General features: G+C 34.9%; 3 protein-coding genes across 5 annotated transcripts; 1 reads left to right on the top strand and 2 right to left on the bottom strand.

Annotated features, from left to right (window-relative positions):
- Positions 1-1,935: 1,935 nt before the first annotated feature.
- LOC127802478 (protein AGENET DOMAIN (AGD)-CONTAINING P1) lies at positions 1,936-12,347 on the bottom strand. 3 transcript variants are annotated; one of them, XM_052338313.1, is made up of 4 exons: positions 12,196-12,347; positions 11,639-12,085; positions 9,686-10,141; positions 1,936-2,574 (listed from the first exon to the last, which is right to left on the bottom strand). In XM_052338313.1, exons 2-4 carry the CDS (start codon positions 12,083-12,085, stop codon positions 2,536-2,538), a joined length of 942 nt encoding a protein of 313 aa, XP_052194273.1. In that variant the 5' UTR covers positions 12,196-12,347; the 3' UTR covers positions 1,936-2,535. The 3 variants fall into 3 exon arrangements, with proteins under 3 accessions (XP_052194273.1, XP_052194274.1, XP_052194272.1); XM_052338314.1 differs by lacking the exon at positions 1,936-2,574 and adding an exon at positions 4,660-5,747; XM_052338312.1 differs by lacking the exon at positions 1,936-2,574 and adding an exon at positions 5,754-9,622.
- LOC127802480 (uncharacterized) lies at positions 4,285-5,000 on the top strand. The gene has a single exon (XM_052338315.1). It carries the CDS (start codon positions 4,322-4,324, stop codon positions 4,832-4,834), a length of 513 nt encoding a protein of 170 aa, XP_052194275.1. The 5' UTR covers positions 4,285-4,321; the 3' UTR covers positions 4,835-5,000.
- A 1,948-nt stretch (positions 12,348-14,295) lies between the features above and the next one.
- Positions 14,296-19,010, bottom strand: LOC127802750 (alkaline/neutral invertase A, mitochondrial-like). The gene is made up of 6 exons (XM_052338756.1): positions 17,938-19,010; positions 16,942-17,101; positions 16,540-16,751; positions 15,624-16,117; positions 15,450-15,498; positions 14,296-15,011 (listed from the first exon to the last, which is right to left on the bottom strand). Exons 1-6 carry the CDS (start codon positions 18,694-18,696, stop codon positions 14,685-14,687), a joined length of 2,001 nt encoding a protein of 666 aa, XP_052194716.1. The 5' UTR covers positions 18,697-19,010; the 3' UTR covers positions 14,296-14,684.
- Positions 19,011-24,622: the final 5,612 nt, after the last annotated feature.

The raw sequence follows: 24,622 nt of genomic DNA on the forward strand, positions 1-24,622 counted from the left end.
GTTTGGAGAAAGGTAGGGACTATTCTCTTCCTGCTTTAATTTTTAATTTTTAATTTTTAAATTTTAAATTTATTTTTAATTTTACATTTTAAATATCTATTTTGAGATTGTTAAAAATGTTTTTTTTTTGTTATTCTAAAAAACTATTTTTTAAAACAAAAAATTAAAAAATGTATTTACTTTAAAAAAAATTAAAAAATTATTTTATGATATTTTGTTCAATAAATTTGATTATTCAATAAATTGGAAACAATTTAATGCTAATATACTATTAAGTAATATATATTTTGAAATAGGTAAATCTTACAATATTTTTTTCTCGTTATAAAAATAAAATACAAACAAAAAATAAATTAACTTTGACAAAAACAAAAAGAAATATAAAAATAAAAATTAAAGATAAGCCCAATGAGAATGAGAAAATGTGATTGTTCATGATAAATAAGATTACATCAAATAATAATAATAAGTGGACTATGATTACATGTTTAAATAATCATGGCATAAATAAATACAATTTAGACACTAAACAATAAAATAAATTCACAAATAAAGTTAACTTTGACATATCTTGATCTTGACACTAGCATCAAAATGTATGATTTCTTGATCTTGACTTAACTCCGACATATCTTGAAATACTATATTCTCTAATGAATACTCAAAGAACAATCTATCTAAAACGTGCTCCTAGCAAATAAAGTTATGTATTGCATAACATGCAGTAAGGATTTATCTGTCTACTAAGTAGATAATTGGTTATTAATTTAAAATAAGAAATCTTGCTTTTAAAACTCCAATGCAACGTTCAATAATATTACAACACGAGAAGTGTCTACACTTGAACAGTTATTTATTTTCATGCGGTCTTTCTCATCCAACATAATCACCCAGATAATATATTTAACTTCGATAAGGAGCAAGAAAATCATGCATGCTTGGATAGCCAAAATCAACAAAGTAAAATTGATATGCCAAAAAACTATCTTAAAGACTATAATATTATAAAAATATTTGACAAATCATTTGAAGTATTAAAATATATCTCCATATAACATTGAAAAATTGTTTGAAGTTCTTGTGACTACGTCAATGAATATTAGTGAATCATTAGCAATATATTCTCATCCAAAATACATAAATGTAAATTTCATATCAAAATCACATATTAATATCACATTTTGTGTTATATTAGTTAAAGACATTTGTCTCGATAGAGGTGCCCAAGCTGCAACATTTGTTCATTTATTATGCCTATACAATCCGTAAAGTAAGGATATTTGCTCAAAATCTACTCATATACAATATTTTGATGTGTCGGACAGATTATCTCTGTGCCAAATAAACAAATAGTCCCTGAAATTCGTTTAAACCATTTGTGTATCGTGTTGTTGGAAAGCTGAAACCTATCACCAATAATATTGTATCATGTAATGTGCCTTACAATCATCAAATTAAAACATAGCAATGCCCTTCTTAACGCTCATTTTTTTCTCATATTTCAACAACTTATGTTTCAAAATATCACAAAAATTTATGAACACGTTTTTGCATACGAAAATTACGATAGCACGCGTATGGATGTCCATTCAAAATTTCTAGCACGTATATTTTCCTAGTAAACAATGACTCTTCTTTTGTTGGTTACATTTGATTCAATAGACATTTTGTGCACAAATATATTCATAATCATCCTCAATAGCCATATCAATCATCATTTATTATAATCAAAGTAAAGAAATAATTAATAAACTCCAACCCATTGATTAAAATAAAACAAGCATTCAATTATAGAGAAATTCAACATCAAGCGACTCCACTTGAAACACATTTCTATAACCAACAACATCAATCTATGAAAATAAAACAATACTTTAAGCTAATATAAGAAAACATAATACCTCCAGTTACAACATCACAAATGAAAAGAACACGTTCCTAGAAAATACGCAATCCAACCAACTAAATCAAAGAAGTTCCAAGATAAGTCATCTCCTAATTTCTGGCATCTTCACAAATGACACCCTAAAATCTAGATCCTTAAAAATCTTTATCGCTTTCATATAAATCTCATTAGACACCCCTTACATATTATTTAAGATGTCCAAACAAACCACATTTGAGTAAGGATCCGAACTAGTAACTTCACTATCTAATTGATTATATGATTTTCCTTGGATCTTTGCAAGCTTTTTGTTTAGGCAAAGTGTCATAAGTTCATTTTTTTTCGTTCCTCATATTAACTGTAGATGACCATTACACCATGCAAGTCTCGAGTTTATCACCTTTACTGATCTTAGGTTCCTTACGTCGGCATTCGCCAGATGTATCAATTTCTTCACATCGACAAGTATTTGTAGCTTCATCAACTTCATCATCATTTTTCACACGTACATGAACTCCCTTATTCAAAAAATTATCTTCTAGCTGCCTTTCTTCCTCTGATGTTGGAGGAAGCTGAGTGGAAGCATTGCATAATCCTCTAGTAGTTGTAATCTTGCTAAATATCTCTCCAAGAGTTTTATAGTGCTTACATCATTTCTTCTTGAATATTTTGTATTCGAACTTGTTAACCTACAATAGTAAAAATAAGTCACATTATCATATTGTATAGCAAAAACAGGTAAAATTGATATAAAAAAAATAATGGTGAAAATATTCTTTAATAAAAATGTATATCATATAAAAATGTTACCAAACTTTCTCTGCAACATTAACTTAATTGGTATTTAGATCCCGTGTAACATATGAATGACTTAAAAGTTCAAAAAACAAGCGATACACCTTACGTAAGCAATTCCACTTCCTCTTTAATCTATCTATGTTGTAATCCATTTTTCTAACAACAATCATGGTTTAATTGATCTTCGCCCCATTCTTCTTTCGTGAATGTAGAACATTACAGTATCCCTGATTTCACATTCTCGTAAAGAATTTTGATAAAAACATGTTCGTTCTCATCGGACCACGACATTGGTTCATTAATCTTACCTATGTGACTTCTCATGTTCTATATTAAAAATATCAAGACATATATAAGTCATATGTGATGTGTACTCCTACACATCATATAACAAAATATATCCACCAACTTCAATATAGATAAAGAAAACAATAGTTGTTGGGCGTAATAAAAAAACAAAAGTAATGAGTAAAAAATAATGGCTCTTCGCAAAGTAAAATTCCACAAAACTATACATAACAACATCATGTTTCTAAAATACACCCTCTTATACATCAAATCTAAGATATGCAGCAATGGTAACATGATCTCAAATCCAAATACACTAGTAACAGGAAACAATAATAATAAAAGTGAATTGCAGTATCGAAAAGTAGTAAACTGTAATATTAAGTTTATGAGTACTATTCACTAAACGATAGAATCATAATAGAAATCATAAAAATCAAAGGGTATCTTAAGACATGATTTCTAGTTCACAAAAGTTAAATATGATATTTAAATTACCCAAGTTAAATATGAATTTTAAATTACCAAATTAGGCATCCAGTTCTTGAACCATGTATTCAGAGTCCAAAATGGTCAGTTTTGCGCAACCCTCCCCCCCCCCCCCCCCCCCCCCACCAAAAAAAAAAAAAAAAAAAAAATTAAACCATCAAATTAAATCTTAATTCCAAAATTAAAACCCTAATTATAAACTTCAAATCTGAAACCCTATTTCGGGTCACTACAAATCCAAATTAAACCATCAAATTAGAAATAAAAATAAAAAATTAAACCTAATTTGAGAAGTACAAAGACTTAAAACCTGAAGAGAAAGAGCTAAAAATTGCAAAAAAAAAAAAGAACGACAGGAAGAAGAACCACTGAAAGAAGAGCTTAAAAAGAAGAGCTTACAATTCATTACTGAGCCTTGAAGGGAAGAGAAAAAAGAGAAAAGAAGAAATAAAAGAGAAAAAAAGAATCGAATTTGGATAGAGAAGAGGAGAGCAATTTGTAACATTTTTAACATTTTAAAATTTTTGAATGTGTTTGTGATGTAAATAGCCAAAATGAGATTTCCTTATTTTTAATTTCGTGTATAACTTTTTTTCTATTTTTAAAAATAAATAAATAAACACATTTTTATTATTTAAAAAAATTAAAAACTAAAAATAAAAGAACATAGACGTAGCTTTTAGAAAAGTGTTTTCAGTTCACTTATTCTTACCCAGCCTTAGTAATTAAGATGGCATTTTTGTGGAATTCCCCAAATCACGGGGCAATTACATATCTCCCCAACTATTTATGATTGTACCCAGCCTTCCCCATTCGTCCCCAACTTAACGCCCCACCCCACAACAGCAGCAACCAATCATCATGTCTCTGGTGACGGAAGAGATTAAAGCCAATGCAGAGGTGTACTATGGCAATGAAATCTGCCAAGAGAAGTCTAAATTCTTGCTGAAAGAAGTAGGGCTGCCCAATGGCCTGCTGCCCTTGCAGGACATGGAGGAGTGCGGGTATGTCAAAGAAACTGGCTTTGTCTGGCTGAAGCAGAAGAAGAAGACGGAGCACAAGTTCGAGAAGATCGGGAAGCTGGTTTGCTACGCGCCCGAGGTCACGGCCTATGTGGAGCCCAACAAGATCAAGAAGCTCACTGGCGTCAAGACAAAGGAGTTCCTGCTCTGGATCACGCTCAGTGACATCTACGTCGACGACCCACGCACCGGAAAGATCACCTTCCAGACTCCGGCAGGCCTCTTCCGCTGCTTCCCGGTCTCGGCTTTCCAGGTCGAAGAGCCGCAGCCGCCCAAGGACGACAAGGGACCCAATCCCAATTTGGCACCTGCTGCTGCAGCAGCACCTCAGCAGCAAGTCAAGGAGGTGTAGTCCAGAGAAAGAGCCAGTTAGGTTGCTTTGCTCTGCCCGTACCGTACCCTCATATATATATATATATAATATAATTTGGGAGAACAAGGAGGGTTTGATGACTACTGTACTCCTCTACTCTATTAAATTAATCCCCATGGATTGGTCCATTTGATGACTAGAACAAGGGTTTCTTTCTTTCTTCTTTCTTTCCTTCCCTCTTTCTATCTTGAATAGTCGTTAATTTCTCGAGTGGAGGGGGTAGATAGGTGGATGTCCATATCCATTATGATGTTTTCTGATGGTCCATTTCCCACTGTGATTGTGATATCCACCCATCACCCACGTTGCCAACAATAAACGTCCGTCCAATTTTATATTAGAGTCCGAATTAATAAATAGAATGTTGCATAGAGAATGTTCTAATAACCCTATTCACCTAGTTATTTCAAATCTATCTGTCAAATCTTTATTCTAAAGCTCTCAATTTATTCTTCTTCAAGAGTGAAACTCTATTAATAAAATTATACTAAACGATTGTCGAATCAATGATGCCAATTTGGGATACTTTCTGCACATCATTACCATTGAGAGTGAAGAGTGGTATAGCTTGGTGAAATAAGAAAATTTTTAACTTAATCCAAGACAACCTAATTGTTGGGCTAAAAAGGTTAAAATAACCAAAAACAAAAACAAAGAACGCATAAACAATAAATCTTATGCCGGGTATTCTAATTCCCACCCAAGTTCAGATGAAGATATTATACATTGGCACCATATGTTGCGAACAACGCAGTTCAATATCAAAACAGCGGCAGAAGAATTTACACCCCTCATTCGGCGATCAGGTACGGATAGCAAAGCTCTCTCTCTCTCTCTCTCTCTCTCTCTCTCTCTCTCCCCTGCACTTTTCTGGTAACTACAACTTTAGAGCCTGCAAAATATATTCTCATTCTCACATAGCTAAACATTACGCATGAAAACTGTAATATTTGTTGAGAACAAAAATTAAGACACCAGCACATCGAAAGAAGGTAAAGAGTGAACAAAATTGTGTCAAATCAGAAATATCCATTAACCGGTGCAAAAGAAGATATGGAAAGTTCAATGATATTGTATAATATAACTACTTGTAAAAATATTAGAGTGTGTTTGATTGCACATATTTTCTATGAAAAATATATAATTATTACACATTTTCTATGAAAAACAATCAAACACTCTTAATTTTTCTATGAAAAAATATATATGGTACAAGCATTTAAAGATTCTTTCCATAGAATTCATTTTCTAAGAGGGTAGGATGGTTTTTGTTTTCTAGGCAATATTACCTAAAATTAAATTCTAAGTAATGCAATCAAACACACCTTTAGAAAAACTTTCTGGAGAAATTTTTAAGTTTTGGTAACATCTGTTTTAACACATCCCAAAAGGATCACTAAATTTGACAAAAATTAGTTCAAAAATATAAAAAAAATGCAAAAGAATATTGTTAGAACATATGTACCACAAGCTGGATTAGGAGAAGAGATACAAAACAGGACTTAACCTATATCTCCAACCATTTCTATTCACAATCATATCCTTTGCGAGATTATTCTCTCTATTTCATGTTTAAGAATTTCTTCCCAAGTTTTTTTTTTTTGTCTACTTATCCTTTCGCTACAAACTTTCTCCATTTTATGATTTGTATTCGCTCGACTCACATGTATCTATTAGCCTTTCTTTTTATATGTCTAAACTATCTTAATAGTTGATTTTTATTTCTTATCTTCAATACATGCCATTACAACCTTATTATGTACGATTTCATTTCTTATCTTACTCTTTGTTATATGAGCGCACATCTATACTATAACATTTTCATCTCAATTATGTTCATATTTTGCACATATTAATACTTAAGTGCCAAACATTCTTAGTCATACAACAAAGATGGTTAGGAATTTGGAGAGAATTGTTGTAGGAGGTGACTTAAATGGTTGAATGGACAAATAAAGGAACGGGCATATGGATGCAGATGGAGGTTATGGATTGTGAGAAAGAAACAATGAGGTAAACCTAATTTAGATTTTCCCATGACAAGAACTCATTATAGCTAATATTAGGTTCAAGAAGTGGGATGACAATTGATCATATACAAAAATAGCATCCCAACTACCCAAATAGACGACTCTCTCATGAGACAAGAAGACCACACATTGTCAGGATTATAAAGTTATACAAGAAGAATGCCTATGTCATGATCCTAGGGTTTACTCAAGGATTAGATCAGAAATCGAAAGGATTCCGATAGGTTTAGAACTAAGAATTGACAGATTTGGGGGAGGAAATGAGAAGAATTGAGGGGGGGGGGGGAAATCAGAAGAAGAAGGGGGAAGAAACAGAAGAACAGAAAAGAGGGGAAAGAAGAACGAGAGGGAGAGATGGGAGAGGGGAAGGAGAATTAAGAGAGATATAGAGTTAAGATTTTCATTCATTCAATAATCTCCTTCCCTTCTCCTACCAACAGCCTTTTATAGGCTTCCTCTAACAAAATAACAGCATCCATGTGCTGTAACAGCATTACAAAATAATCTCCTAACAACTTGCTAAATCTATTACTATAATGCCCTTCTATGAAATCTTGGGTCATGACAGCCCAATCACTAACATAGGATGATGGTCCTTAACATCTATATCAAAAAATGGAAGAACAATGATATAAAATGAAGCCCAAGAATCAAATAATGGGATTTTGAAGGTAAAAGAACAAGCTATTTTTAAAGAAAAAAGTGTGGTAAAAGAGATTAAACTGTAGAAGAAGAGGTTAACCAAATGTTGATTGAGATGGCTATTGTTATTTAAAAAAGAACAAAACATGACTTTGAGAGTTGAAGGGAAAAATTTCGAACTAAAAAGAGTCATGGTGGTAGCATGAGGACTTACAAGAAAAACACAAAACTAAGTTAGCTTGATAAAGGCTTTACATACATGTAAAAAATAAAACCTGAAAAGGGTATAATTTAATAAAAAAAAAAAAAAAAGGAATCAAAGAAGGAAATTAGTGAAGCATAATCAAAAGCTTATAACAATTTGTACCACTGACTTTATATAGAAGATAGGAAAAGAGAAATATATAAGTCAGCTAAAGAAAGAGAAAAAAATAAGAACTTGAGCCAAATGGAATGCATAAAAGACGAAAATCAAACTGTGTTAATAAACGAAGAGGTGATCAGGAGAGAAGGAAAAGTATTTATCGTTCATCAAAGTTATTTGATGTAAATGGAGAAACAAGTGTTATGTTGAAATCATCATCATTAATTGCACTTTATCCTAACTAAGATAGGGTTAGTGGCATGACATTCATAATGTCAATTTAATTTCTAAAAGTCACATTGATGCAACCCTCTAGCAATGGAATGAATGATGAGATAAAATTCCAACACCATTTTCATATGAAAAGTTTCATGAGACAGCAATGAATGAAGATAATTGGTATGGTTGTTTTACCATCACGTAGTTGATATTGTGAAACCAACCAATACATGGAAACACACAAAGTGTTATGCTGAAAAATTTTAGTAATTTCAAAGAATATAAGAATTAAATGTTCTACAAACAAATTTGTCGAGAAAAAGATAAAGAATAATAAAACAGTTGAATTGAATAATATTCAATAAAAGCATGAAAATGCATTAGAGAAGACTACCTTTTTTTTTCTGAATGAATTTATGTAATATGATCTTTAAATCAAAAGGGATATCAAACAAGTGCAGAAAGAGCACTTTCGTGCCTCTTTATAAGGAACAAATCAAATTAATGAACCACAATATAGAACTTTGGGAAAGGGTAATGGAGCAAAGGATAAGGACTTGAGAAAACAATGTCTCAAAAATGGAGGCTATTTACTTATTGAAATATCTAATGTGAAGCCTAAGAGATAAAAAAAAAAAAATATTTGCATATGGTGTTCGCAAGCTTGGGAAAATCCATGACAAAATCTCTAGAGACATCTTTTGAAAGGATTTTGAGAAATGAGTTTGAATGGATTATATACAAGTCATTCAAGACATGTATCATTAAACTAAAACTTATGCTAGGACACTTGAAGAAGATATTGATGTTTTTCCAATAATAATTAGATTACATCAAGGATCTACGTTGAACCCTTACCTCTTTGCTCTTGTCACTCACAAAGCACATCCAAGAAGAAGTGTCCTAGTGTATGTTATTTGAAAATACTAGTCTTTATGCGTAAGATAAAAAAAGACATGAATAAACTTAAATCATAGAGAAACTCCTTAAAATCTAAAGACTTTGAGAGTAGTTAAAAACTAAACATGTGAAATTTAAATTCAATAAAAATAAGTGTGGATGATGTCATTGTAAGACTAGAAAATCAAGTTATCCCAAGAAATATCAATTTTGATATCTTGGATCAATTATTCAAAAAAAGAGATCATAGACAAGGTTACTCATAACCGAAAGCATGATGGTTAAAGTGGAGTGTCATAATTTTATACAATCATAAAATTTCTTTAAAGCTAAATATGTCTAATCAAACAAGTATAAAATCATCTCTATTGTTTGACCCATCAGGTTTGGCAGTTAAGTGCCAACATGTGTAAAATATAAATGTAGTTGAGATTAGATGTTAGAATGGATGTGCGGTTATATAAAAAAAGACAATAAGAAACAAGATTATACATAATCAGATTAGATTGACACTTACTGAAGATAAGATGTGGGAAACATGACAAGTTTGGCCACATTATATTTCTTTATTGTGAAAAGAAACACAGATATTTGAGGTCCCCTAACTGACACCTACAAACAAGCACAGAATGAAATCCACATCAATAAATTTGTAGAAGCATCTAGAAGGCATACCTTGGAAGCTGTAACCCACTTGCCACCAATCCAATCTTTATGTGGCCTTAAATCTGAGTGTTTGAACTCCAGTACTTCATTAGTGCCCCTGAAGTAGACTTTATATCGTCCACCTTTAAGGACTTTGCAAATCACACCCACCCACCATCCATCATTATACAGAGCATCAACTTCTTCATGCAAATTAAAATGGTCAACCACTAAAGTGTCAGGTGGATAGGGCCTTATATGTTGATTATCAACCTCTTCTCTCAAAAATTCTGTATCGTCATCATTTCTCAGGCTCTTGTACTCAATAAGGAATTTGTCCTCCATTAGTTGTTCAATGATGGTTCCAGCAAACCAAGCACCTTGGAAACCATCATCATCGCTGCTAACTTCAACTAGCATCCCTTTGCTAAAGTTATCTGTCAACATTTTGTTGCTAAGCTTGATTTCATCAATAGTTGACACTTTCTGCAGCATAAGCTTCAGCAATGTTAGCAGGCTCTTAGAATAACACAACGCCATTATATGACAAACACAAGGGCTCTGATGCAGGACAACTTTATATATTACCTTTCACATAAAAGTGTCCCTTCTCTTTATTTGTTCGTGCTTCTTTTTTTTTTTTAACCATTTTTATAAGATTTTTTTCAAACGAGACTGGCAGAACTTTTTCTGTAATAGGCTTTGAACAAAAGCACAGGAAAGAACAAAAAAAATCAATTGCGTTTTGGAAGGGAGAATGAATATATTTAACCATTATCAATTATTTTTCTCATATACTTCCAGAAAAGATACAACAATGACATTATTATTTCTTTAGAAACTCTATTTCAAGGATTATACAAAATAAGACCCAGCTGCACTTATGTATACCGAGCCAAAGGATGGAATGTTCCCTCAAAAACTTAATCCTCCTTTGCAAGTGTGAATGGGAACCTAGTTATCAGTGTGCTCTCCAAGCATGACAAATATTCTAATTGATCAAAGTTACAAGAACAGAATTAAAAAAGAAAAGAAAAGAAGAGGTTAAGTTCATGTTAAATAGTGATGTTTCTCCAGTTTTGGCGTACTGTGTGCCGAGACACTACCAAATTATGGAGCCTCATGTCTCTATTATTCCACTAACAAACAAGCATCTTACTTATCTTTATAGGTTTATAACTGAAAGCAAGCCTCTGACTAACTCCATAAATGATGAATTCAAATTAGGCATTACAAAATCTAGGCTTAAGAAATTAGAAGAACAACCTCAAGTGCTAGTTTTGCAGCACTAGAATTTTCCATTTTTAGAACTAATAAATTTTCTTAAGAACAACAACTATGAATTTCATAAGATTAAAGCACAGTTGCTTATCCGCAACATATGAATTGGGCCATTGTTGGATGTGGCCATTCACAAGAATTAGATAACTAGAGTCTAGATGTTTTTATTAATAAAAATGAAAAAACAAGAGATTTATTAAGTATTGTATTACATACGTCAATCGAGTTCAACATTTTTACTATTCAAAGCTCGTACGGATTTGAATTATGTAATAAGTATTGAACAATTTAATTACAAAAAAGATAGTCTTTTATTACAAATTGAGCAACTCATACAAACAAGACAAAACTGTCTAATCAAACCAATCCTTTGATAACATGTAAAGATGGAATCCTAAAATGTAGGGGTGCAAATGAGCAGACTGGATTATTACTTTGATCAAGTTTGGTCTGATAACTTATACTGAGTTAAAAAAACAAGTATAAAAAACTAACGTCTAAAATGTGTATGACCTTGATATATTTAAATAAAGAACCTAGCTTGAAGGAGTTTTTAGAGTGATAGCAATGAATCAGCCTAAAGTAGCTTGGTTAGTTTTATAGCCCCTAAAATGATCCAAGTAAACTTCACAGAGCTTTTAAGCAGAGCCATAGAGGGGGGAGGGGGGGGGGGGGGGGGGGGGGGGGGGGGGAACTCCATACCTCTTCTTCTTCCAGCGGCGGAACCCACTTACCCTTCACCCATTCACGGTGAAGCCTAAGCTCCAAGCTCTGGAACTGGAGCTGCTCTCTGGTCCCCCTGAAGAAAACCGAGTATCTGTCATTCTCAAGCACCTCAGTGATCACCCCTTCCCACCAACCGTCGTTGTAGTACGCGTCCACCTCCTCGCTGAACTCGAAATTCCGGCAGGCCTCTCGGGGTGGCGGCGGCCTCAACTGCACCACATCCAGCGTCTCGCGGAGCCGATTCTTCCCGGCCTCGTCCGCCAATAGAGTTTTGTACTCCACCAAGAACTTGGTGATGATCTTATCTTTTGACCGCAGCGGTCGGATCACCGTTCCCACGTACCACGATCCCCGGAAGCCTTCGTCGTTGCTGCTGATCTCCACCTCCGCTCCATTCTTGAAATGGTCGTTTAGGTCCGCCATCTGCGACAAAAATTGAACTTTCTAGGGTTCAATAGCTTGTTATATCAATGGGAAAGTGATGAAGCAAAATATGGCGGGAGATAATACAAACACTTGACTTGGTTACGTACGTTTACAAGATTCTCAAACTGTTTTCAGCCTTTCCCAGCGAAAACGGCTCCGAGACTAACAACAATCGCGAAAGGGGTGAGACTGAAAGGGGAGAATCTTCTCTCGTCTTTTGACGATGACGGGGATATTCGATCTGTAATTTTAGAAATTAGGGAATGTTTAGGTTTAGGCGACCCTTTTAAAACTAAACCGAATCGGTTTTGTAAGGGAATTCTATTCAAAACTCAAAAATTTACTCTTCAAAACTCACGTCCCATCAAAATTTTTAATAATTTTTAAATACCTCTTTTACCCCCACAACCCACAGCCAACCCTCTTCTCCGATCACCTCTCATTGTCGGCCATCACCTTGCATCTCTTATCGCTGGCCATCACCTATATAAATATATATATACACACTCACACACACTTATATATATTTATATATACACACATAACATGGCCGCCATGACAACCGCGTCCATACAACCTAGCACAAACACACTTATATAAATATATATATACATACTCACACACATTTATATATACACTCACACACACTTATATAAATATATATATACACAAGTTTCATGACCGCGGCCATGAAAACCCCCGCACCTCGGTACGGGGAATTAAGCCTTCCCCAACTGCTAGCAGTCAGGGAAGGCTGATTTTATTTTTTTTATTTTAATTAAATTTGTTTTATAATAAAATAAAATAAAAATTAATATAAATAAATAAATTCTAAATATCTGTATTTTAAGTAATTATAAATTAACTAATTTTAAATTATTGTAATTAAGTGTTGAATTTTTAATACTTAAAAAAATTTAAAATTAGTCAATTTATTTTATTGAATTACTTAAAAATACACATATCTAAAAATCCTATCATCATTTGAAATAATTTTTTTTAAATATATATATCTCTACCTAATTCAATAAGATAAATTTAAAAATCCTATCATCATTTAAAATAATTTTTTTAAATATATGTATCTTTACCTAATTCAATAAGATAAATTAATTAATTTTAAATTTTTTTAAATATAAAAAATTCAGCACCTAATTACAATGATTTAAAATTTAAAATTAGTTAATTTATAATTATTTAAAATACATATATTTAGAATTTATTTATTTATATTATTTTTTATTATAATAAAACAAATTTAATTAAAATAAAAAAATAAAACCTAGCCTTCCCCGACTACAGCAGTCGGGGAAGGCTTAATTCCCCGCACCTCGCGGTGCGGGGGTTGCTGCAACCCCTGCACTGCAAGGTGCGGTGCGAGGGTTTCCATGGCCGCGGCCATGGAACTTGTGTATATATATATTTATATAAGTGTGTGTGAGTGTGTATATATATATTTATATAAATGTGTGAGTGCTGGGTTGCATGGCCGCAGCTGCCATGGCCGTGGCCATGCTGTGTGTGTGTATATATATATATATATAAGTGTGTGAGTGTATATGTGTGTGTGCTGGGTTGCATGGCCGCGATCATGTTATGTGTGTATATATATATATATATATAAGTGTGTGTGAGTGTATATATATATTTATATAGGTGATGGTCAGCGATAAGGAATGTAATGTGATGGCTGACAATGAGAGGTGATCGGAAAAGATGATTGGTTATGAATTGTGGGGGTAAAAGAGGTATATTAAAATTATTAAAAATTTTGATGAAATATGGGTTTTGAAGAGTAAATTTTCGGGTTCTAAATAAAATTTTTCATTTTGTAAATCAAGTCATTAGTCGGTCAGTCTAGTCAGACCGAATTGATTAGTCTGACTGGCTGATTATTGAACCGTAAATCAAATTATAAGTGGGTCTACTAGTTATTTGCAACTTGTCATTTAATCTCCGTTTTTATTTTATATATATATATATTACTCTTTTTTTGTTTTATCTTTTTTCAATATAACCCCATATTCACTGTCACATTTTCATCTTATCTAAACTCATATGACCAATGAAAGCTTAATTCAAAAAAAAAAACCACCCCTTCTTAACCATTTAATGGTCTTACCTGGCAAGATGACTGACTGGTGAAAGGTAATGATGCTATTTTTCGGAATGGTGTGCGCTCCCTGGTGGAAATGTAAAGACCAATGCATTTCAAACCTCGGAACTAGATAAAACACGAAACATTCATGGGGAATACCCACGAGTGTTTAGCGCTGGAATCCCAATACCACCACCTCTACAAAAACCAATCAGGTGAAATAGAAAAATAAGGCGAGATTGTAGCCAGCCAGTGTTTCGTTATTATACATACATACATTCGGGTGATGATCAAGTAGCCACGATAATAATACTGGGGGGTGTCTCCAGAAAAAAAAAAAAAAAAAAAAACACCACCTAACAAGCTATCAGTACCGGTCAACCTGTCGAATTGATCGGACAACAAATAGATGAATATTGTACAGAACAGACACATTGCTGCAGAAAAAATTTGTTTCCCTACGCTCGAATAGTCGCTAATATGTACATGACATGGTTTTTAAACAAGTATTTGAGACTTGGCGGCACCGCGGGAGCACTTTTTCCGGCCAGAGTTGCTGAGTGCGCAAACACAGATCTCTAGAAGTTCATAGTCTTCCTCCCAGAATAACAAAGAAGCCACCTCTGGGTTCTCCAACAGTATTTTTGATGTCAGAAAGCCAGCAATTGACCATGTCTGGTGAAGTCGGGCTTGTTTTCCTATGAACCTTCCATTCCTTGTGTCATAGTATTCAGGCCATTTGTCAACCGGAAGCCTCTTTTCAGCCAAATCAATTGCTTTCTTAGCAAGTTCTGGTCTGCCCATCTTCATGCACGCCAATGTGAACTGAAAGGAATTATTTATTAAAGACACGAGAAGAGAATATTCTAGAAAAGAGAACATTGTCATATCTGTTTTTCACCTTAAATTCCACCATATTTTTGTACTTTTTATACAGGGCAAAATTAGGTGAACCAGAATATGCCCCCTTTGTGAAACTCAACCTCTCATTGGTTTCTAACAAAAATGACCTTACAGAACAAGCAAAATCCTACAACAATGGCAGGATAACACAAGAGCATAAACTATGATTGTCTATCATAAGGTCGTTGCAGTGATGCCTATTTCAGAAGGGCAAAAAACAAGATTGGTTCTGCTAGCGGATCGTATGGGTAAACACCATAAATATCCATACATATCCATTTGTAAACACCCCAATTCAGAAAAGATTAGCATAAAGAACATCCCTCAATATGAAAACATTGCCATCCAATCCAAAATTACCTGCCATAAAAGGGTTGGCCAAGATCCAGCATTGTGATATGACCAAGGGCTGCAACAGTCAAATCAAATGACTATCAATACTTAAGGCCAAGCTATCTCATGGTTAACCAGCATTTATATTCTACTCATGCACAATTAGAGTAAGAGAGCATATACGTTTTATGGAGCACTTACGTATTCTTTGGATCACTGCCCGTAATTATACGCCACTCATCATATTCCAGAGCAGGGAAACATATCTTAAGAGGCATATGTCCCACAAGATCATCCCATTTGGCTTCAATCAAATTCAAAATAGCCTCACTTTGCCTTGGAGTACTTAAAGATGAAACAATGGACCAGAGATTTCCAAGTGTAAAGAATCGAAAATCCATGTGAGCAGGCTGTAAATTGCCAATCAAGTAGCCACCCTTTTCTGGAATCCAATTGACTAACCAATCAGGAATTTGTTCAGGGTAGATATTGAATTTGTTAGTGGCATCTGTTGAATATTCCTCCGTCTTATATCTGTAGATCTCATTGATCTTTTTCATGTCAACCCAATAATATTCTCTGATGTGAAATGACAATGCACTAAGTCTATTGTTTATGGCCCTCACCAAATTCTTGGATCCATCATCTACGGAGAGCATTTCTCGGGAGCACCTCAGAGCTGAGTAAAATAAGGCCTGTGAAATAAAAATTTTGAGATAATCAGAATTCACAAGAATGTTTGACATGAAGAACTCTTAACACATAGGAACCACTTCAAAACTATATAATAGATTATGAGATATACACAATTGTTACAGGACATTTTGTCCAAACTGAATATTCTCCAAAGATCTAGAAAAGAGAGAATATTTAACATATGTCCATTAAACTACAAAATCCCATCAGCATGATGAAATACACAGCAAACTAGTTCAATACTTACTATATGAACTCCCTAAATAAGTGAAGCCATTGTAAAACAAGGCTGATAATTTCTCTGTCAAAAGGTATCTATGCAGAAAATACCAGTGTATTGGAAACAATATGCTTGGCAACATCACATATGACTTGAATGCAACAGTTGCACAGGGGATGTAATCTGCAGATGTCAACTCACTTGAATCTCAAGGGGGTGACCATGGATACCCATCCGCCGGTCTATCATGCAGGAGCCATCAGTGACTAATAGGGAAGGAAACATATCAAATCCATCAGACAAACACAACCTTAGAATGAGTTGTATGCCTGTCTGAACATCCACCCTTTCTTGTAAAGCATAGTCACCAGTGATCTTCCCATAAGCCCTCAATAAGATAATCCACCATAACCCTATCACAGGGATCAAGATGCAAACAGAAAGTTCAAAATTCATTCGGTGCATAACAAATCCCACTAAAGATTCCATCCTTTCTCTTCCAGTAAAAGATGCAGATCCAAAATGAAACCACTATGCAGATAACTAGATAGACGTTGAAAGTCAATTAATTTCCATTTGTTAAAAAAAAAAAAAGACGCTCACCAGAGTCTACAGGTGCAACACGTCCAATAGCTGACTCACCAAAATCTGGATCTAGAACCTCTTCAGATTTATTTTCATCAAGAGGCACAGTTCTAACTTTAAAACTTGCTGGCATCAACCCCTGACCGGGGCTGTAGCAGTCTACTGTTTTCTCCCAACTCTGATAAACAAATGGGAAAACAGTTAGAAAGTTTCACGTACACCAAATACAAAAGATGTGATGTAACTTCGCAACTAGGCACTTCCAAATCTGAGGAAACATATTAGTAGTGCATCATGGAGGAGTTAGATATTTCCTTCAATAAAATGGAAAATAAAATTTTTGATAGGACCAGTCATGAAAAAGGCATTCAATGTTAATTTCTTAACACTTAATTTCTCAAATTATAATCTTAATGAAAGTGGAACTAGATTTGTGATTGTTGTTGTTATTGCCGCAAAATTGTAATGAAAGCAAATATACTTTCCCAAGCAGGGTAGGTAAAAGTTTCTATCATTGGCCACAAGCATGAATTGGCATTGGGTTAGTTTCTCAATAAATGTGTACAACACCTCCGCACAATCCAATGATTGACAAGAAACAGGACAGGTAAGATAAATGTTTCCAAAGTTTATTAGAACAATCGTGCATCAAATGACCATGCTGGGCTTCAAAATTGAAGCATTTAGAAGTCAAACTCTTCAATCTTGAGTTTCATTGCCTTTAAATTAATCAAAAGTTCCAGAGAAAAATTGAAGTTAGAAGGCCACTGAAATTATTACAGGGAAAAAAAATAACAGGTACAAGATCATACATCAAACAAACCAAACAAATAGCAGAACAATGTCGTGCAAGATATCTAAATTGGAAGCAAGCAAACTTTTCAACTCATTTCAAAAATACCTGAAGGTGTAAAGCAAGAGAAAAGAAAAGCTGAATCACATGACATGGTTCACCACATGATCCAATATTGAAACACCAGAGATTATGATGCTTCTGTAAGCATTGTGAGTTACCTGCAATTGCAATGTATGGAGGAGGAAGTTCCTCACAATCTCTGCTTCCCCCCTGAGCAAGAAAGCGAGAGCAGATGGCACAAAATCACGAATGAAGACCTGATCATAGTTAAGCGGTTGCTTGTCAGCTGGATCATTTGCTGCTACGGTACCAATTGGACTCCCACAATATGTCACAACTGCATGCTGCAATAGCTTCCATGCCTCCCTCTCAACCTCGGATTCTTCTTTACTGGCACTTGACACCTCAACCTCACCTAGACCTTCTGAATTTTCAGTATTTACACTAGCAACATCATTTTTCACACCAACTTCTTCATCTCTGGCAATGTTCTCATCTTTGTTAATTCTTTCAACTACTAAAGGCTTCACATTCATGCCACCCTGAACATATATCCTCTCAAAATTCTTTTCATTCACACGTGTCTCAACGGAAGTCGAATAATTCCGAACATTCGAGGAAACACTAGCAATCACATACACGCCCCTACCTATGCCGCCACCATTGTAAGTGCCAGAGAAAACCCTAGATTGACCCCAACTCGAATTAGGGGGAGAGGATTGTTTTGGGGTTCCATCAGTAGGGCCACGAAGCCCCAAAATTCGGGGTGAGTTGCCATGTAACCTACGAATAATGTCTAAATTCAATCTAGAAATTGGCGGAATTCCACCAGTCAATGAACGATGGCATTTGGGAGATGGGAAGCCGAAAAGAGCCGAATTTCGGCTATGAAAGAGGATTCTATGACAGGGTTTCATCGCCGTGAAAGAAGATTCGTGAGGAAATTAAAAAATTTCAAAAGACGAGCCAAATCAAATATATGGAGACGTACGGTGAGAAAATAAATGAACGGGCAGCAGCTATAAAGAATTGAATGATGTAGGGATATAGGGTTAGGAGTAAGATTGTTGGGCACTCACAGTTGAATCAGAGGAGCAGAGAGATTCGTGTGAAAGATTTCTGGAGGGTTGTTCAACTTGATGTGGGTGGTTGCTTTTTATAGCGGTGAAGCGGATGGCAACCATGCCTAGGCCCGGGCAAGGAACAGACGGCACGGGAGGAAGACGAAAACAGCCCTGCACTTGTTTCCCTTTTTCACTTACTAATTAAAGATTGCTTTTTATTATTATTATTTTCTTTTTCTAATTTATATAAAATAAAAATCCCTTGTATTAAAGTTATAAATACATCAAATATACTATTACAAAATATATATTTAGATAAATAATAACGAAGTTACAACTAATCCCAATGCACATTGCAGTGAGCGTAGAAATCAAATCATAAATTGTGATTATTTGTGTTTTCTTTTTCTCTAAATGATTAATTTGGACTTTGGACAAAACGTGAGATAAGTTCTAGTGACGTGTCAAAGAGCTCATATCCACTACTTTTCTTGGTCTTTAATTGGTGCACATAGACATAGTTGGGTCCACTTCCACTACTAGGGCCATCTAAATATAAGGAGCCTCTATAATTATGGGGGTCATCTAACTACACCGTTTTAATTTGTTTAATGAGAATGATAAAAATTAATTAATTTCTAAATATAATTAGTTAGTGTCGACGTTTTGAATTGATCAATCGTAATTCGTAGGCCCGCAATGAGAGAATGAGCCCAAATGCAAAGAGAATGAACAAAATAGAACATATAATAAATCACTCACAGATAGATTTTTTACGTGATTCGGCTAGAACGATACCTATTTCATGACTGTTCTCTGGTTATCTCAACAGAGTAACAATATGTTATTGTTGCCCCCTATTACAATGGTATTTTTGACATCTATTTATAATATGGGGTGTTTACAATTTTTACAAAATCTATAAATTGAAGGATAATGTCACAGGGGACAAAGTGTCATTATCAATTCCATAAAATCGAGAGTAGGTTCCGTATTATCAGCGATCTGGTTTGTCTCAGATAAAGTAAGTGGGTCCCTACCTCTGGTTGTTCCGCGGTCTTGTTGTTATGCGAGCTGAATGGTTAGGCCAGCGAGCTAAAAGTATCACTAAGAGCTCGCTTGGTTAAGCCAACGAGTTGAGAGCAACGTTGGGAGCTCGTTCGGTTCCGCGATCTAAGCTCGGGTCTTAGCGACGTGTGATTTTGTTCTAACGAGCTCGGCCTTGGACCTATTAGGCTTCAGACAATTGGGTCAGTCTGTTGGGTCGAGTCCAACCCATAAGAAGTGGTTTGGAAAATACTCATAACAGTTAGGCATTCATGTTTCTTATTAAGGTTATTAGTTCCAAAAAGTCAAACATTTTCAAGTTGTGCCGATTTTATCTAACCCTTTTAATTTTGACAATTAAGACCAAATTTGTAAAGTTAATAACAATTTTAGCCAAAGTAACTAACGGGCTACCCAGTCGTCAACCCTTGATCACGTGGCATGCCGTGTCGATATTTTTAGTGGGCCCATTGTTGATTAAGCCAAAAAATAAAAAAATGTAAAAGCTAAGGGTTAACAGCTTATGAACCTCCTAAAATTGAAACCCTAACATGTTGAAATTGAAACCTAGATTCAGATTAAGAAGAGGCGAGATGAAGGGGAAAACAGACGAAGGAAGAATCGGAGGCTGAGGACAAGGTTAAAGATGAGGAATTGAACGACGAAGACGTCGAGAAGGAATTGTAGGGTGATGACGACTTTGAAGGCTGAGCGATCGAACGACGAAGACATCGGGGACGAAGAGGATGAGACAGAGGAAGAATTGAGGGTTTTGACATCCTAGGCAACATTTTACTTCATACGGTGATAATGACATGAGGCATGAAGAGCACGACTCGGAGGAAGACAAAGGTTGTTTGGGAAGACGAAGAAAGCATGACTCTCTGAGGGTTTTCAGGTCGCCATTTGCTTGAGAAGACGAATGAGATGGAAGTGTAAGTGTATTGTCCTATATTGTTTCTTTTCTAAAAGAATTTAAAAAACACATAAGTTAGTTGTTTTGTGTATCCACCAAAATAATGCTTGTGACTTGGTGTTAGGAGGTGGGATAGAAGATTGGTGGAAACTAACAAGAAGTTGCCCGACATGTAATATATGATTTTTCATCACGAATAGCACGATCCATTTGCGTGCAGGTCACTATAAAAGGTAAATTAATATTTTATTTGAGAATTATAACACACTTTTCTACGTAATTAAAGTTAAATTGTTGTGAAGGGGATTGGTTTGATGGCACCGAATGAGCAATCTGGCACATCTTCTGGGAGTTGTAGTAGATGTAACGGCGATATGGTTGTATGCAAGGTGCATAGATTGGTATGTCGTAGTCAAATTTCATATACCCGAAATAATCCAAAAAGAATGTTTTTATGTTGTCCTCTGCCTAAGGTAATATGTATAAGTTTGAAGATTATCAGTTCATTAATTTGTTGTGGCATTTGTTGAAAGTACACATATTGTAGGATCAAAGTTGTGGGTTTGTCAAGTGGTGTGATGAGGAGCTAAAGCCAAGTTCTCGACAAAAAAAAGTTTTTAAATATCATATATGACATGATGGAAAGAATGGAAGTCATTATTGCAATGAAAGAAGAGACTGGGGTTGCATTTGAAACCAAGATAAGGGATGTTGAGACAAAGATGAAGGCTGTTGAGACAAAACTTATGAGAAAAAGACAAAAAAATGAAGATGTTGGAAGAAAGAAAGAGCTAGGTTGCTGGAAAAAATTAAGAAGATGGAGGCTAAGAAGGCTGTCAGAGAATATAATGTTAGAAAAATTAGGATTTTATCATTTGTTTTAGTATTGTGCATGTGGTGGTGGGTGAACATGGTGCAAGATCAACGTGCCAAATGATTGTCCTTGTCGTAGCTAATAGAAGTTGATGTATTTGAATGTCTAATGAAACATTATTATGTATATTTAATGTAAGACTATTATGAAAGTTGGCATTGTGCATGTTGTATCTATTTTATTTTTGCCCTTGTGATGCTTTAAGTCAAGCATCTCTTCATTCCCAAAATGCACTATTGAATGCTAAAAAACAAGTATAAAACAAAGGTTGTGCAATGGATTCATGCTACTTTTAAAACAAAACAACTATGCAACTAGTTAAAAAATCAAGACAAGGGCAATGGGACATTGATGATTTGATGGAATTATTGTCTAAATGAGACTTAATTCACATATCTATCCAACTTAAAAGAATATTCAAATATGGTATGCGGACATTTGTAGTTTCAAATTCTTACATGTATATTTTTTTTTTTTCTGTTTTTGTTGCAAATTATTTGAAAAACAATAGTATAGGGACACCATCATAAGTATCCATCCAATACAAACAAATCAAACAACATTAATTTTAATTGGTTAAACGAAAACAATCCGTCCAAATCCTCCTAAATTACAACACAATCTCATCCAAATTACCCATTTGTACGGAATTACATAACTGACACAAGCAATCAAGCATCCCAAATGAGAACACAATTCAAATTACCGTAACCAATTACATCACATCACAAATAACCGTCTCAAATGACACATACAAATCTCCATACCGTCTACAAATTACATCACATCTCAAATAACCGTCTCAAATGACACATATAAATCTCCACACCGTCTACAAATTACATCACGTCTACTTGATCGTACCAAACGACTTCTGCTCACGGGCTTGGTGGTGGTGGGCTGACTTGGTCAAATTTCTCTTGAGAAGGCATGGGTTGTGATCTAGTTGTTACTTGACTTTTTTGCTATTGAGAGTTTAATACATTCATGGCATGGGTTGTGATCTAGTTGTTACTTGACTTTTTTGCTATTGGGAGTTTAATGCATTCCTTGTCACAACAGATGTTGCTATAGGTCCACATACATATCTTGCTCATTTTTTCTCTGACATTTGAATTTTCAAAAAAGACACACAAATTACATGTAAAATAACAATAAGTCTAATTTGTTATATGGGGAAGCTTATAATAAAAAAGAATAAATTAATTAACTAACATGTACCCTTGCATAAAAATTTTTGGATTCTGAGGAGAACATCACTCCATAGCCTTGACTTGCCTATATATATACATCATGGTGAATAAGAAGCATCAGGTAGAAGTTTTAGGGTCAACCAATTTCGTTAAATTTGCAAAAAAACAGGTGTAGCTACCAATTAGGCCAAACACAAAACAGATTATATCCAATTATTTTGTTCTAGTTCAAGATTATACCTTTCTTCTATCTTTTGCCACTTGCCTTTTTGATGCAGTTGCTGGGGTTGACGCTGAGATTGTTGCTGAGACACTTGCATCGACACTCGCATATGCATTGGCTGAGGCTCCCGTTGTGGCACTTGCCGAGGTAGATGTTGTGGCTGTTGCTGGGACATTTGTTGATGCAGTTGCTGAGACACTTGATCTTGATCTTGCGAAGGCACGTGATTTGGCAGTTGATGGGGCCGTTGCTGAGGCATTTTTGTGGCACGTGGTTTGCCTCTCTCTGCCTATCACGGGACAATAATATTAGTGTAAATAAATTATATATATATAACATAATGAACATTTATAATTAGATATTCATACCTTGGGAGGTCTTGGTGCCGTTGCCTTGTCCTTATTTGGGTAACCCCTCTTATTGTGGCTAGTTTACAAGCAATGTTGGCATGTCATATACATGCCATGCTGACCACCCACATCCTATCATTCCATTTCAGCAACATCCCTATTTCGTTTCTTTTTCAGTTTGCCAAGCATTCTCTTATATGAAGGGAGACAGTATAGAACAAGCATCAATCCTTGGCCGCATTGGGAACCCATTTAATGGCTCCAATGCATACTGGTATGCCTTTAAATATTATGATTTGCTATAATACTGATTTACATAGGTAACTGAATTATGCTTCATAAAGTGTATACATGCCAAAGCATGAGAGCACGGGATGCCACTTAAGTCCCACTGCCTACAAGAGCATATATGCTTTTCTAGGCTGACCACATAATCTTGGTCCGCAATGCTAACTTGGAATTTTTGTCCAACAACAGGCCTCACATTGCAATACCTTGTCCCCAATTGTGTCTTCTCCAACAGTTTTCTGATTTGTGGATAAATTTCATCTGAACACTTATTCATCATCTCTTTTTTTATCATACATTCATACCATTAAAGATGTTCGAATCTCTTCTAACATGTCTATGATAGGAAAGCACCTTGTCTTGCGTATATAATCGTTGAAGATTTCAGCCAAGTTAGAGATTACAACATCACACTTCCATCTCTTGCACGCAGTTATGAAAACCTGACTCATTTGTTGCCTAGGCTTAACAGATAATAATATATGGAGAATTGCTTACTAGGGTTGGCAACAAATTTCTGTTGTCAAAAATTCTGCACATTACACGGTTTTTGGATGCTATTTTGGTTTTTTGTGAGTGATCTTATGATTGGCAGCAACATGGAACGGTAGAACCGTGGTGTCTGTTAACTACTCTGCTTGCTAAATTCTAATCTAGAGAAGAGCTCCCCATGGAAAGACATCTATACGGTTTCGTTTTGTTTTGTTTTGTTTCGTTTCGTTTCGTTTCATTTTTGAACTGCATCTCATCCTTCGCTGATTGTAATCCTATTGTGCTGCACACAGGTCAATATAAAGTCATATGCAAACAACAATGAGTTAGCTGTCATGCCACAGGACCGAGTAGCTCGATTGGAGTGGGATAGGCGTTACCTTTCTGTTCTTGGTG

This window comes from Diospyros lotus, chromosome 5, assembly GCF_014633365.1.
Source record: "Diospyros lotus cultivar Yz01 chromosome 5, ASM1463336v1, whole genome shotgun sequence".
NCBI lineage: Eukaryota > Viridiplantae > Streptophyta > Magnoliopsida > Ericales > Ebenaceae > Diospyros > Diospyros lotus.

Coding starts and splice junctions, on each gene's coding strand:
- LOC127802480 (XM_052338315.1), top strand. CDS start 4,322: ATGTCTCTGGTGACGGAAGAGATTAAAGCCAATGCAGAGGTGTACTAT.
- LOC127802478 (XM_052338312.1), bottom strand. CDS start 12,085: ATGGCGGACCTAAACGACCATTTCAAGAATGGAGCGGAGGTGGAGATC. Junction 10,142..11,638: donor CGCCGCTGGAAGAAGAAGAG/GTATGGAGTTCC, acceptor CTTATGCTGCAG/AAAGTGTCAACTATTGATGA. Junction 9,623..9,685: donor AGTGGGTTACAGCTTCCAAG/GTATGCCTTCTA, acceptor GCTTGTTTGTAG/GTGTCAGTTAGGGGACCTCA.
- LOC127802750 (XM_052338756.1), bottom strand. CDS start 18,696: ATGAAACCCTGTCATAGAATCCTCTTTCATAGCCGAAATTCGGCTCTT. Junction 16,752..16,941: donor TGTTGCACCTGTAGACTCTG/GTGAGCGTCTTT, acceptor TCCCTGTGATAG/GGTTATGGTGGATTATCTTA. Junction 16,118..16,539: donor GTCACCCCCTTGAGATTCAA/GTGAGTTGACAT, acceptor TTTATTTCACAG/GCCTTATTTTACTCAGCTCT.